General features: G+C 39.9%; 1 protein-coding gene across 3 annotated transcripts in view; it reads left to right on the top strand.

The window, feature by feature from the left end:
* Nucleotides 1–14,818, top strand: part of LOC122549809 (glucocorticoid-induced transcript 1 protein-like) — a 219,959-nt gene that overhangs the window by 182,856 nt on the left and 22,285 nt on the right. For all 3 annotated transcript variants that reach the window (XM_043689883.1, XM_043689882.1, XM_043689881.1), the window contains one exon: nucleotides 12,756–12,876. In XM_043689883.1, the coding sequence (XP_043545818.1) occupies nucleotides 12,756–12,876 (121 nt within the window). The remainder of the gene's footprint in view (nucleotides 1–12,755; nucleotides 12,877–14,818) is intronic.

Below are 14,818 nucleotides of genomic sequence, written 5' to 3'. Positions count from 1 at the left end.
GACAGGCTGTGAATAGAATCCTAAGAGATTTTCAAGTTGATCCCCAAAGTGACCAATGATACTTGTGAACCTTCAAGGCTACAGCCAGGACATTGGAACCATTTCCAAGTTCAAACCTCAGTTAAATTCTATTTTTGTGCTTCAGGTACTAAGATGATGTTTTTTTTCTACCTGGCCCTTTTGGGGTAATAGAAAATTGATCAACTTCTGTTCCAACAACTGGCAAAATACCGGGAGTTGTGTATCAGCCACCTGTGGCTGCCATTAAAAGCGTTTAAAGGGCTCCCTGAAAATTAAATTGGGGAAGCAATAAGGTCCGAATGAATTATTTGTGTTACAGTAATGAACGGTTGGCCAAGAATGGAATCTTGTCCCCTTGAAGCAATAAATGACTGAGGTAGCTACTGTAGGGGCAAGGCCACAAATGACCTGTGGCAGTATCAAGAATACCACTGGCATTTTTTGTGGGTGATATTGCAACAAGTGGCATTTTAGTAGTTCCAGTTTGTAAAGATATGTGGATAGAGTTGCAATTTCTACATCACTTCTAAGGAATCCTCAAAGTGGCAATAATCTTAGTACTTATACTTTAACATAGAAGTTATCCTTAGCTTTGAAATTTAGCTACAATCATTAATTTTAAAGTTTAATTAGGTACAATGCTTTGACCCCTGTTGGTGTGGTGCATAAATATATTTGCTCAGCTGTTAACAAAAAGCAAAACTTCTGTTCCACAGTAATTTAAGAAATTCCAGTCCCATGGATAGAATATTATATGGGAGATGAAAACTATTATTCACTTATTTGTGCATTATTCTGGCATTAGTTTTGTTTAATAATGAATCCAATTAGAATAAAGATTAAAATAAAGATTTAAAGTTGGCCTTATACAAACATCAAATTGAACTGTTTTAAATCTGCAAGTATTTGGATGAAAATGGGATATCTGGGAATTAATTCTAAAATGGAGGAGAAAGCAGCAGAATGTATATCATATATTCTGAGAATTGGTCAAAGTGCATACCAAACTGCATCAGATGTGCATTTGTCTTTTGGTAGTTGGTTGCAGAACCAGTGGAACTCTATATTATTGGTTGTGCATCCATTAAGCTTTAGTTATGTTACTGTTACAGCATTTATCCAGAGAAGGATGTGCATGTTGTGCTAAATTCCTAGCTGTAGCGGTTAAATACCTGAGAAGACTTTACCCCTTGAACCTCCTGATAACACAAAATCCAGCTATATTTATGGGTGTCTTTTCTTATTTTATTGTACATAAATGACTTTTAATTTGAATTGACATAAGTAAGTGTAAATATTTATATTCATTCAGCTGTTTTGTAGTTTGATCCATATTCAGTGTGTAAGCTAGCAAAAACTTCAGCATTATCTTTCAAATATAATTTATTGTTTTATAAATTATGAATTATGTTTCGAATTGTCTTGAATTCACTACTAGTTTGATCTAGTATGAGAAATACTAGAATTAACAGGTAGAAATGTATATTTATTGAGGGAGGTTCACAGCTGAGAGAGATTACAATATAAAACATGTAAATTATACACAATTCTGTGTATGTAATTTATTGAAAAGCATTTGATGAGAAACAGTGTATATGTCCTAATGTTTAAATTAAACTTTGAATATTATTGTGGACTAAAATTGTGTTGTTTATATTGAATTGATAAACTGATTTATTTTGCAGCATAAAATACACCTGTGCTACTTCTATTACTAAAAGTTAAGTTGTCCTGAAGACTTTATCCAACATGTAAGAGACTGTTACTTTGTATAGTACGTTTGGTGATATAGAATTATATCAAAGCAAAACAGGGCTTGTTGTAGTAAAATGAAACCTGTTTTATCTTGTTGATGCAATACCTGAGTTAAGAAGCAGAATTGTTCAAAAAATGCGTGAAATATAACTTATTAGCTCCTTCTCTTGCACATATTTTGAAAGGTTGTAAAAATATAACTTTGAAGTGCACATGTATCAGAGTAGCAAGAAGTGAATACTGAACTACTAAACTGAAAGGGTCATTATTTCATTGATTGTAGCAGTAGTATGGTGTGGCATTCTAGTGGTGTTTTGTGATCCCTGTTTTGTGATCTTTGGGCTATTTATGTGTTCAAATCCCATGTTATACTTTTGACATAGTTGGTCCCACAGCCCAAGTCATGGACTTTTTGTGAAATATTCAGCTGTTTCTCTGTTCCTGCCTTTTGTCCTGAGTTATTGATAGGGCCAGGAACCACTGATTCAACATCCCTACAGCTCTGCATGTACTTGCAGTCAACTTTGATATATGATATGCAAGAAATTACCATTTCCACATTGGCCACCTGCACCTTGATATTTGCTCCCTGGATTTTGCCAATGAAATTTGAATAAGTAGCTGCTGCAGGGTGGAAATCCATTTATTCTCTAATGTATTCCTTCTCATCTTGAAAATCAAAATGTTACCTTCTTTATTATGTATTTTTAATCTCTTGATCCTTGTTAACTTTGAGCTCTTTTTGTTTTGCACTGTGTTTTAGGGTGAATCAGTGTTATTTTCTGTGAAGTCAGGCTAGTATAACAGGATCTCTAGCAGCAGGTGGCGATGGTGAGGGAGGGCACTGAGCTGGACAGCTGGAGAACCATTGAATGAACTCTGTTGGGTGGAAAAGGTATCCATGGAGAAGGGAAGCCTCAAGGAGAGAAGTGTCAGACAGGCAAAAAGTTTCCTCACCTGGATGTAAATCACAATTTAATTTAGTGCAAAAACTTGTCTTCCCTTGTTAACCTTAACTACTTTTCAAGTTTGTAATGACCTGATGTCATTGTTTAAAAAGAAATCCCTGATTAAATCTCATGTTACATTTCTTACGTAGTTGGCAGGATTCCATAGTCCACATCATGTTGGATGAGGTTCAAAGGTGCATGTCTGAGTGGAGCAGAGGAGTTGAAATTGGCAATGTCCATGAGGGAGGTGGAAGCTGCTCCAGTATATTTGGAGGCTTGGGCACCACTGGAGGAACTCAAAGCTGTAGACCAAACCAGGCAGAGGGGCCCCATGTGCATTCCCGATGCTGCGGAGGCAAAGAACAGAAACAGAGTATACCTTAGATCTGTTTATTTAAACATGCTGTTGTTGTAGACAGTGACCTAATTGGAAGAAACACCTCAAAACTCATTTCAAAGATGGACATCGATGAATTCTGCTGTCACTAAATATGAAGTGATTCTCAGTAAAGGTAACAATAACATTGGATATTGAGACTTGGTGCACTATAGGTGACTAAATGTGACCAGCCAGTAAAAAGTCCTTACCACTTGATCCTATCACTGGGAAGACATCTAGGACTTCCAGCAGAAGCCTTCAGAGTAAGGTGTCATCCGAGAGTTGTCAAGTCTGTTTGTGTCCTTCATTGTTCTCTTGATGAAGAAAGACAGAAAACTGAAGATATGTAAATTACTGGGCACTTAACACAAAGACTCAATGATGTTTAGCCTCTATCGAGGATTAAAAACACATTCCAAAGGTTTGAAGGATTTCTGCAGTCTTGATTTGACCCATTGCTTAAAAAGACATGGGAAAACAGTATTCTGATCAGGCATGGGGATATTTTATGTGTACATGACAACACTGTTTGAGCTCTGCAATGCCTTGCCACCTTATTGCATGTAATAAATAAAGCTTTTGATGACCTTAATTTCCTTATCCAACTGGACACTATACTCATCTTCCACTTGACATTTGGGGAAATCCTTGAAAGATTCAGCACAATCTAAACTCATACTGACATTTTAAGTTTAAGTTAGATCAGAGAAGTGCCAAGTTTTCCAGATAAAAGTACAGTACCTGGGGCACTTTGTTACCAAGGATGTCTTTACTCCTGATGATGAGAAAATCCATGTGGTAGAGGACTGAACCCAACCTAGGACTGACAGGAAACTGCATGGGTTCCTTTTGTCCAACTGGTTACAACACGAGGTTTGTGTAAAGCGATGTAATGTTAGCTGCCCCACTCCATGTTTTGCTGAGGAAATCGGAGAATGCGGCAGGAGAGGTTGGGAAAGAATGTACAAGGCGGGACTTGGACCCCAGCATTTGATGATCCCTTTTGTATGCTCAAGCAGAAGCTCTTCTCATCACCTGATTTCTAACACTCCTTCATACTGGAAACCAACTTAAGTTTCTTCGGTCTAGGAATGAAGCCATCACAGGTTCAAATGCAGAAAAGAGCGGTTATCACTTATGCAAGTCAGAGCCTCAATCCAAACAAGAGGACAAATATGGAGAATTATTCGAGTATGAAACTTGAACCACTATTCTGAGTTAGGTTATGTCCCAGAAGTTTAAAAACATTCTGATCAGTGCAGAACTTTGAAGTGTTTTCAGACAGTAGCTCACTCAGCTACTATCAAATATCTGCCAAGTTTGAACATCAGACACTCAATGAACCACGAATCCATTCCATTTCAATTCCAGATCCAGTACAGTTTATGCAAAAGTAATGCAAATGATGCTTTTTTGGCAGAAGACTGAGCACAGGAGGGAACCTACCTCTGCCCAACTGGAAGGGACTGTTACTGATGCTAGGCTCTATCAAAGGTCAATGGCAGCATGCTGACCCTAATTCTCCATGACATTTGGACTAAGATTCAATGCAGATCCAAATCTGGTCGAGTCCAGTGGAGTCAGGTGTGGGTTCGTGTTTGAAATATATCTCGAATGAGGATCTCAACCAGCTTCACCTGATTGACACGGGCATCAGTAGACTCTATAGGAAAGTCCAATGTCCACCATTCCGTTGCCAACCGATGAGAGAGTCTGAACTGTTGAGGGCCTGGAAGAAGAGTATGATGGTGTCCTCACTTACCTGGTTCATGATAAAGAGGGAGAGGTGAACCAGTTGATCCTTCCTGATAGCCTGAAGTGTTGGTAGTAGTTCATGAGTAAGCAGGACTTGAAGCAATTGAAAAGACCACTGCCCTGACCAGAAATGATGTTACTGGTTCAGGATGACTACTAGCACAATTGTGAGAAGTGGACCTTGGCCAAGGTAGAAAAGTGACTTTAACCCAGCATAGTCTCTGGTCACCTCAAAGTGGAGTTGCAATGGATTGTACAGTCCTTGATCCCAGTTAGAACAGGACTGAGAACATTCTTCTACTCATGGAGATTTTCACTGAGTTCATGCAGGTCATTCCCACCCCATGACCTTAATTACAGTGTGTGATTGGTTTACCCATTTTGGTGTTCCATGTTTGATTCACAGTGATCGGGGGAGCAACTTCAAGGGCAAGATCCTACAGGAGTTTTGCAAAATCTATGACATTGCCAAGAGTCATACCATCCCCATTGTCCAGAGAGTAATTGACAATGTGAAAGATTCAATTGTATGGCTGCATGACCATCTGTGGACCTGGGTCCTGAGAGTAAACAAAAGTGGCTCAATTACCTTTTGCAGCTGGTTTATGCTTGTAATAGCACCTTGCTCTCCACACTGTCTCTTCTTTGGATGAGAATTAGCCCTTCCTGTGAACTACCTCCTCCAGCATGGAAATAGCCAGGTCAGTGACTGGAGAGCCAAGAACACAAAAGGCAAAACCAGGAATTTGCGATGACATCCAAGAGGACTGAGAAAAAAAACATGAAACGTTATAAGGCTGACATGGCTGACCTTCCAATCAGCAAAATGCTATCCCTCCAAAACAGTATGAGGTGTTGAAAGAAGATACAGGATATCTGAGACCCAGAACCCAAAGAGTCATTAACTGGCTGGACACAGGTGACTACCTGCATTGTTGAACTGCTGGCGGTGGGGCAGGGGGCACAATATCAGAAATGATTCACATGGAGTTTACTTGAGGCCAGATGTCTTGTGGATGACGCAGAGCAAGCAGCGCTCTCAGCAGTATTGCAGAACCTGAAATGTCAATACACGATGACTCAAATGAAGTGTTGTTGAAAAGTGAAGAGGAGCTCTGGAGTGATCAATATGTTGTGCATCCAGTGTGGTGCTGCCTACTTCCACCCTTAGAAAATAGAGCTTACCCTCAAGCAGAAACTGAAGTAACAAGATCCACCAGGCATTTGGCTGCTGGAGATCTGACTGACCTAGACCCATGCAAGGGTGATCCACCTCACAGTCTGGGTATCTTGGAAGGTACCAGTATAGAAAAGGGGCCAAGAAGGTTCTATGGAGCAAATATTAGATACCATTGCAACCTTTACCATTTACTCAGATTGGTGTTAGGGGTATGCTGCCAATAATGTGTGTGTGAACATTCTAGCCATCGTGGCACAATTAAATCTGCTAATCACAAAACTGTTTAGGAAATGGTCAATATGTGGAAATGCTAGTTGCCAGGAAGGCATGTCTGAAGCAGGGAAGTGTGCGATGGAACCTGCAGCAACAACGAGAGAGCATTGAGCATGGCAGCTGGAGCAGTCATTAACTGACCATCCCTGGAGGAAGGGCTATATTTCATTGGGGGAAGAGGCCTTGTGGGGAGAAGGATCCAGTCAAAGGATTTCCTCAACCAGATGCAAACCACAGCATTTAATTGCATGTAAATATTGTACCTTCCTTATTTGTTTATTGTATACCAACACATAAAATTTATGTTGAATATTCCTCGCCAAGCAATGTTGATTGTATTGCATTGGAAATTTCTGGTTTAAAATCTCTCAAGTCCTATTCCTACTGTGAAGAGAATCACAAAAAGAATATCAATGCAGGGCGCAAGCTCACTGTCAAAACTGGTTTTGCAAAAATCTGCAAAACAAAGACACTTGCCCCTTGCATTAAATAAGACATTTCACGTGCACCCAGCATTCAAGAAACTTTGCAACTGAATTTGGATTTTCAAACAATGTATTTGGTGGAATAATTTTACTTCATTTTGCATGGAAATCAATTGTTTTGTTAATTAAATGTTTCCGACAACAGTAGGAAAGTTATACGTAGAAAATGAAATAAAGTGACATCACCCACCCTGTCCACATTAGATTAATTTTTAAGCCAAAGAAACTAGAACCATCAGAGGGAGCAGCACAGTTCTGAAACAGTTCCACGTTAATCTCTTTCCATTTGTGCCATTCTACAGCAAAAGATCAACATTTCATGGAAGTTTGCAAAAGGGGAAATTTGCTTGTGATGGTAAATAGAGCAATGCATACATTTTCCTGGCCTACCACGTGTCAAATACAGAAGTGTTTCAAAACTGAGTAGCCTGGCAATATTGAAATGATTAATCAATGTCTTACAGGCAGTTCTTCAAGTATTTCTCAGTTTTGCATCTCTATCATAAAATATCTTCTCACAAAAATTTCTCAGTAATTGACAATGGAGTTCTTTTGAATTTTAGTAATTGATGAAAATCAAAGCCACATGCATTATTTGACAGTTATAGTGAAACTTACTTAAAAATATCATAGCTGCCCTTTTAAAAAAAAACACTATTGGAGCCTGCAGTGTCTTTATCCATATTCTGTCCCATAATCCTTTGTGGACCTCAAACCCACATATCCAATGGGCATTCAGGAAGTTCAGCTTCTTCCGAAAGCAGCTTTAGCAGTTGGAATCAGAAGACAAAGACTCATACACAAGACATTCCATTGAAAATTAATTTCTTCCTGCCAGCAAGGCAGATAAAGATGCTTTTCAGATGTGCTTGCTATTGTTTACTTAATGGGAACTGTGGGGTCAACAGCAAATTTCTGACTTTATTAGCTTTTTATAACATTTTCGTACTTCATTTTACGTTAGGTGTTTAATTTAGGTGTTTAATTTAGGTGTTTAATCAAGAATTAAAAAACGTTATTTGGCCATATTCAAAATAAACAGAGCTAAGGTTGGGAGAGGAGAAAGCATGTGGATCGAAACATATAGCTCAACAGATATCCTTCCTTTATTCAATCAACTGTTTAATACATCATCCATTAGCCACCAACAAATGAACATAATATCCCCATGGTTTTAAAATTGAGTTTGAAACTTATGGTATTAATTTTGGTCAAACTGTCTCTATTTTCAAAATATTCAATATGATTGTCTCATCCTCCTCTTCCCTGATGTAGAAATAATCTGGTCATTCTGTCAATGCATGTTTGTTTTCACATAAACTGATTTTCCCCATTAGTGATTCTTGCATGTACGTTTATACATCAAGGATGTAACAGGGTTGCAGTGTCAGTAATTATGTGAAATTGTGATATGATCCTTAGTGTTGGTTAGATGCAGACTAGATATCTGTTTATGTAATATGTTCATATTACTAACAATAAACCAATTAATTTTGTAAAAGTTCATTCAACTGCAAGTCATTAATCAGAATGTGTCAGTATGTCAGGAGACTGTTTTGGTGGAATGAGAGATTTCAGAGAGTGGTAATAGGAATTTGTTTCCTCTAAAAGAGTTTTATGAACAGACAGAAAAAATATTGAAAAGCATTAGTTTGTTTTCACTTCAAAGGATCAGGCTCTTTGCTTCACAAATAAAAAGCCATAGCTTGGAAAGCTTTTTGCTTCAGTTCACAAGCATCCTGGTTAAAGACCAATGTATGTATGAAACAGTTTCTCCTGGAGAAATGAGTTAGATTAGAAAATAGACAATAGGTGCAGGAGTAGGCCATTCTGCCCTTTGAGCCTGCATCACCATTCAATATGATCATGGCTGATCATCCTTAATCAGTATCCTGTTCCTGCCTTATCTCCATAACCCTTGATTCCACTCTCCTTGAGAGCTCTATCCAACTCTTTCTTAAATGAATCCAGACACTGGGTCTCTGCTGCCCTCTGGGGCAGAGCATTCCACACAACCACCACTCTCTGGGTGAAGAAGTTTCTCCTCATCTCTGTCCTAAATGGTCTACCCTGTATTTTTAAGCTGTGTCCTCTGGTTTGACACTCACCCATCAGCGGAAACATGTTTTCTGCCTCCAGAGTGTCCAATCCTTTAATAATCTTATATGTCTCAATCGGATCCCCTCTCAGTCTTCTAAACTCAAGGGTATACAAGCCCAGTCGCTCCAGTCTTTCAGCGTAAGGTAGTCCTACCATTCCAGGAGTTGACCTCGTGAACCTACGCTGCACTCCCTCAATAGCCAGAATGTCTTTCCTCAAATTTGGAGACCAGAACTGCACACAGTACTCCAGGTGTGGTCTCATCAGGCCCCTGTACAACTGCAGAAGAACCTCTTTGCTTCTATACTCAATCCCTCTTGTTATGAAGGCCAGCATGCTATTAGCCTTCTTCACTACCTGCATGCTTGCATTCATTGGCTGGTATACAAGAACACCCAGATCTCTCTCTACTGCCCCTTTACCTAAATTGATTCCATTTAGGTAGTAATCTGCCTTTCTGTTCTTGCCACCAAAGTGGATAAGCATACATTTATCCATGTTAAACTGCATCTGCCATGCATCTGACCACTCACCTAACCTGTCCAGGTCACCTTGTAATCTCCTAACATCCTCCTCACATTTCACCCTGCCACCCAGCTCAGTATCATCAGCAAATTTGCTAATGTTATTACTAATACCATCTTCTATATCATTAACATATATTGTAAAAAGCTGCGGTCCCAGCACTGATCCCTGCGGTACCCCACTGGTCACTGCCTGCCATTCCGAAATGGAGCCGTTTATCACTACTTTGTTTCCTATCAGCCAACCAACTTTCAATCCAAGTTAGTACTTTGCCCCCAATACCATGCACCCTAATTTTGCTCACTAACCTCCTATGTGGGACTTTATCAAAAGCTTTCTGAAAAGTCCAGGTACACTACATCTACTGGATCTCCCTTGGCTATCTTCAGAGTTACATCTTCACAAAATTCCAGAAGATTAGTCAAGCATTATTTCCCCTTCATAAATCCATGCTGACTCTGACCTATCTGTTACTACTATCCAGATGTGTCGTAATTTCATCCTTTATAATAGATTCCAGCATCTTTCCCACCGCTGAGGTCAGACTAACTGGTCTATAATTTCCTGCTTTCTCTCTTCCCACCTTTCTTAAAAAGGGGTATAACATTAGAAAAGTTAGGAAATAGATTTAACTCAGTGTAATTCTTTTAATCTGAAAATTCCAAACCAGAAAAATTTGGTGAGAACCCTGAAGGGGTTATTTGAAGCTGAGAAGGTCTTGGCTCAGTTGTGAGAGTTATTTGCTGAGTGTTTTGCAACAGAATTCCTAGCCTTTGACTTCTCGTAGCTATTGTATGAATCAGACTGGTCAATGGTAACCTCAATGGCCTGCTTCCACACTTTAGGGATTCTACCTCTCCAAAGCCTTGACCCTCCTTATCGCTCTAATAAATAATTAAATAATTTCCAGTCTTCTGTATTACACTGTCCCACTTACATGTGCAAGCACGATTTTAATAATCACGTTGTGGAGAATGCTGTAGTTTCATCCAGTGCATAATTTTCAACTAAAATTAAAGTAAACAATTAAGCACCACACATTGAAACATCCTAAAAGTCACATTGACTTACAAAATGACAGCATCAAATTACAATTTTACTTCTATGATCCAAAATAATAATGACATCCACTTAAATTGCCACTTCAATGTTAGTTAAATGTCTCAAAACTCTTCACTGTGTCTTAAGACCATAAAAGATATATGATTTTTAGGGATTCAGTTATCTTTGTCCCAAGCTCTAAATTACCTTGCACATGCGCTTCCAACATTATTTCATACCTGTCTCTTTGACTAAAGTTTCACTCATCTGATCTAATATCTCTTTGTGTCATAAAGGTGTACTATAAAAGAAAGTATGACTTGGTTAGAAGTTCAAAGTTTACAAGGAGAAAACAGGAAATGGTGTTGAAAAACACATCAGCCATGATTGGACCAGACTTGATAGGCCAAAAGACATAATTCTAATCATATATCTTTTATGGTCTTAAGACACAGTGAAGAGCTTTGAGACTAACATTAATGATATTTTGGATCATAGAAGTAAAATTGTAATTTGAGGCTGTCAATTTGTAGGTTAACGTGACTTTTAGGATGTTTCAATGTGTGGTGCTTACTTGTTTACATTAATTTTAGTTGAAAATTATGCACTGGATGAAACTACAGCATTCTCCACAATGTGATTATTAAAATCGTGCTTGCACATGTAAGTGGGACAGTATAGTGCAGAGGACTGGAAAGTAATCTAACTGCATATTTGGCTGGACTTGGAGAATATTGAAAAGAAAGCTTATGTGGTATCCAGAAAGATAACAGTTAATAACAGGCTAACTGTTCATCCAGATTGTTTTATTTCAAATGGTCTTTGAGGTTGAAGATTGCACTGATAAATATTTAAGTGACATTGAAGCCAAAAACATCAGCAATATTGGGGAAATGTACAGCGTTATGCAAATTACAATATGGCCACAAAGCTGTGTGGCCAAACTAGTCTGTACTTGTGGAGAAACTAATATATGAACATATTTCAGAAATGAATGATTTACTTGTACAGTTGGATGTGAGAATGTTGTAAATACTTCATTATCTGGGTTCAAGTTGCACTTTCATGCTCAAGTTCATAACATATTTGTGGGCGGCACGGTGGCACAGTGGATAGCACTGCTGCCTCACAGCGCCAGAGACCCGGGTTCAATTCCCGCCTCAGGCGACTGACTGTGTGGAGTTTGCACATTCTCCCCGTGTCTGCGTGGGTTTCCTCCGGGTGCTCCGGTTTCCTCCCACAACCCAAAGATGTGCAGGTTAGGTGGATTGGCCATGCTAAATTGCCCACAGTGTTAGGTAAGGGGTAAATGTAGGGGTATGGGTGGGTTGCGCTTCGGCGGGTCGGTGTGGACCTGTTGGGCCGAAGGGCCTGTTTCCACACTGTAAGTAATCTAATCTAATCTAATCTAATATCTCCTTGATGCATGCATGGCAAAATATTTATCACCTGAATATATAGCTCTTATAGCAGTGAATGAAGACAAGCATTGTTGGTTGATTTGTAATTAAGGATCATGCAACTGAGAACACAGTTGGGAAAGATCTTTGAGAATAGATCCTGTGAAGGTTCCGCAGTCAAGAAAAGACTGAAAACCATTGCTGTGTATATGGGTGTCTTGTGCGTTCACTGCTTCAGCTACCTTAGCTGTCTTAGTTGTGCATGCTGGGTTTCTTTTTTGTTCCATTGTTGATTTTTTGTATTAATTATGTTACATTGTGCTGAAGTTAATCCTAGAATATTGTTAAAGGAAGCATTGTAAAGCCTGTTGAGCTGTTGAAGGATTGAAGCAAGATGTTTAGTATAAAAACAAATTGATGTCTAATTTTCTTGGGAAATAAAATATTATGGTCATCCAAAGTTAATGTTTTCAGAGGAGTTAATATCCATTAAAGATATTGGCAGGCATTAATATTATCTGTTAATGACCTGTTCTCATGTTGAGGAATGTTTATCTGAATTTCTGCACTTTTCTTATATTAAAACATGTTTTTATCTATTAAAACAGAGAAGATGTGATCAGTTGCTATACTTTCTGTGGCAGGATGAATGACTATTCTTGGTATATATTTTGAGTTTCTTCAACATGTTCCTATGTACCCATGTGTCCCTCAGTTTCGAGTGGATTTCAGACTGGATAATATCTTGTCCTATAACAAATTGATAAAATAAAGCCTTAATCCCAGGACTAAAGCCCATTGTGCATTTAATTTTCAGATTATCTATACCCTGACCAGTTTGTTCCTATACTATTTGAGGATCTTCAATATTGTCTTCCTTTGCATTTACAGACAGTAGGAGTAACTCTCCACTCCCCAAGTATGCTTCGTCACCCAAACCAAACAACAGTTACATGTTCAAACGAGAACCACCGGAGGGATGTGAAAAGGTGAAGGTCTTTGAGGAAATGACGTACGTACTTATTCCTTTAATTCTTTTTAGAAATGATCTAAACCATTTGTGATTTATTTATTTAATCAATGGATTTTCAGAACTTTGAAACAGAGACGTAAACATCCTTTTACAAACTGTGGAGACAAACAAATGTTATGTTGTGGTTGTACAGGACATTGGTGAAGCCTCTTCTGGAGTACTGTGTCCTGTCTAGTCTCCGTGTTATAAGAAGGATTGGCAAGGCCTGGGCGGCACGGTGGCATAGTGGTTAGCACTGTTGCCTCACAGCGCCAGAGACGCGGGTTCAATTCCCGCCTCAGGCAACCGACTGTGTGGAGTTTGCACATTCTCCCCGTGTCTGCGTGGGTTTCCTCCCACAGTCCAAAGATGTGCAGGTCAGGTGAATTGGCCATGCTAAATTGCCCGTAGTGTTAGGTAAGGGGTAAATGTAGGGGTATGGGTGGTAGGTGTGGACTTGTTGGGCCAAAGGGCCTGTTTCCACACTGTAATGTAATCTAAAAAATGTAATCTAAAAAAGGATAGCATTAAGCTGGAGAGGGTTCAGAAGAGATTTTCCAGAATGTTGCTGAGAATGGAGGGTTTGAATTATGAGGACAGGCTGAATAGGCTGCAACTTTTTTCACTGGACTGTAGGACTTTGAGAGGTGACCTTATAGAGATTTAAAAAATAATGAGGGGTATGTATAAGATGAATGGCTGGTGTCTTTTCTCGAGGGTGGGAGATTTCAAGTCAAGGAGGCATATTTTTAAGGTGAGAGAAAAATTTTTTAAAAAGTTATGAGAGGCAGCTTTTTTACACAGAGAGTGGTTCATGTGTGGAATGAATTGTCAGAGGAAATGGTGGATGGAAGATCAGTTACAATATTTAAGAGATATTTGAATAAGCATATGAAGGCAGTGCAATGTTCCTCCTGCAACATGTTTGAGGTGAGGGATGCCATCGACGTCCCTGCCGATTACACTTGCAGGAAGTGCACCCATCTCCAGCTCCTCCAAGACCGTGTTAGGGAACTGGAGCTGGAGTTGGATGAACTTAGGATCATTCGGGAGGCAGAGGGGGTCATAGATCAGAGTTATAGGGAAGTAGTAACCTCAAAGATGGCAGATAGATGGGTTACAGTGAGGGGGACTGGGAGGAAGCAGCCAGTGCAGGGACCCCCTGCGGCCGTCCCCCTCAAGAACAAGTATACCGTTTTGGATACTTGTGGGGGGGACGACTTACCAGAGGTAAGTAATGGGGCTCAGGCCTCTGGCACGGAGCCTGTCCCCGTTACCCAGAAGGGAAGGGTGAAGAAGAGCAAAGCAGTAGTAATTGGGGACTCGATAGTTAGGGGCACAGACAGGCGGTTTTGTGGGAACGAGAGAGACTCACGTTTGGTATGTTGCCTCCCAGGTGCAAGGGTACGTGATGTCTCTGACCGTGTTTTCCGGGTCCTGGAGGGGGAGGGGGAGCAACCCGAAGTCGTGGTCCACATTGCCACCAACGACATAGGTAGGAGGAGTGCCGAGGATGTTAGACAGGCTTTCAGGAAGCTAGGTTGGAAGCTCAGAGTTAGAACGAACAGAGTTGTTGTCTCTGGTTTGTTACCCGTGCCACGTGATAGAGATTCAAGGAATAGGGAAAGAGAACACTTAAATGCGTGGCTACAGGGATGGTGCAGGAGGGAGGGAATCCGGCTTTTGGATAACTGGGGTTCTTTCTGGGGAAGGTGGGACCTCTATAAACAGGATGGTCTACACCTGAAACTGAGGGGCACCAGTATCCTTGGGGGGAGGTTTGCTAGTGCTCGTGGGGGGGGTTTAAACTAACTCTGCAGGGGCATGGGAACCCAGACTGTAGCTTTAGGGTGCAGGACCTAGAATGTAGGGAGGTTAGGAACATGGCATAAATTTCAAAGGAGGGTGCCTGTAAACAGGAAAGTGGATTGAAGTGTGTATA

Source organism: Chiloscyllium plagiosum, chromosome 5 (genome assembly GCF_004010195.1).
Source record: "Chiloscyllium plagiosum isolate BGI_BamShark_2017 chromosome 5, ASM401019v2, whole genome shotgun sequence".
NCBI lineage: Eukaryota > Metazoa > Chordata > Chondrichthyes > Orectolobiformes > Hemiscylliidae > Chiloscyllium > Chiloscyllium plagiosum.
The sequence above is the reverse complement of the archived record's forward strand: the minus strand, read 5'-3'. Positions and strand labels throughout refer to the sequence as shown.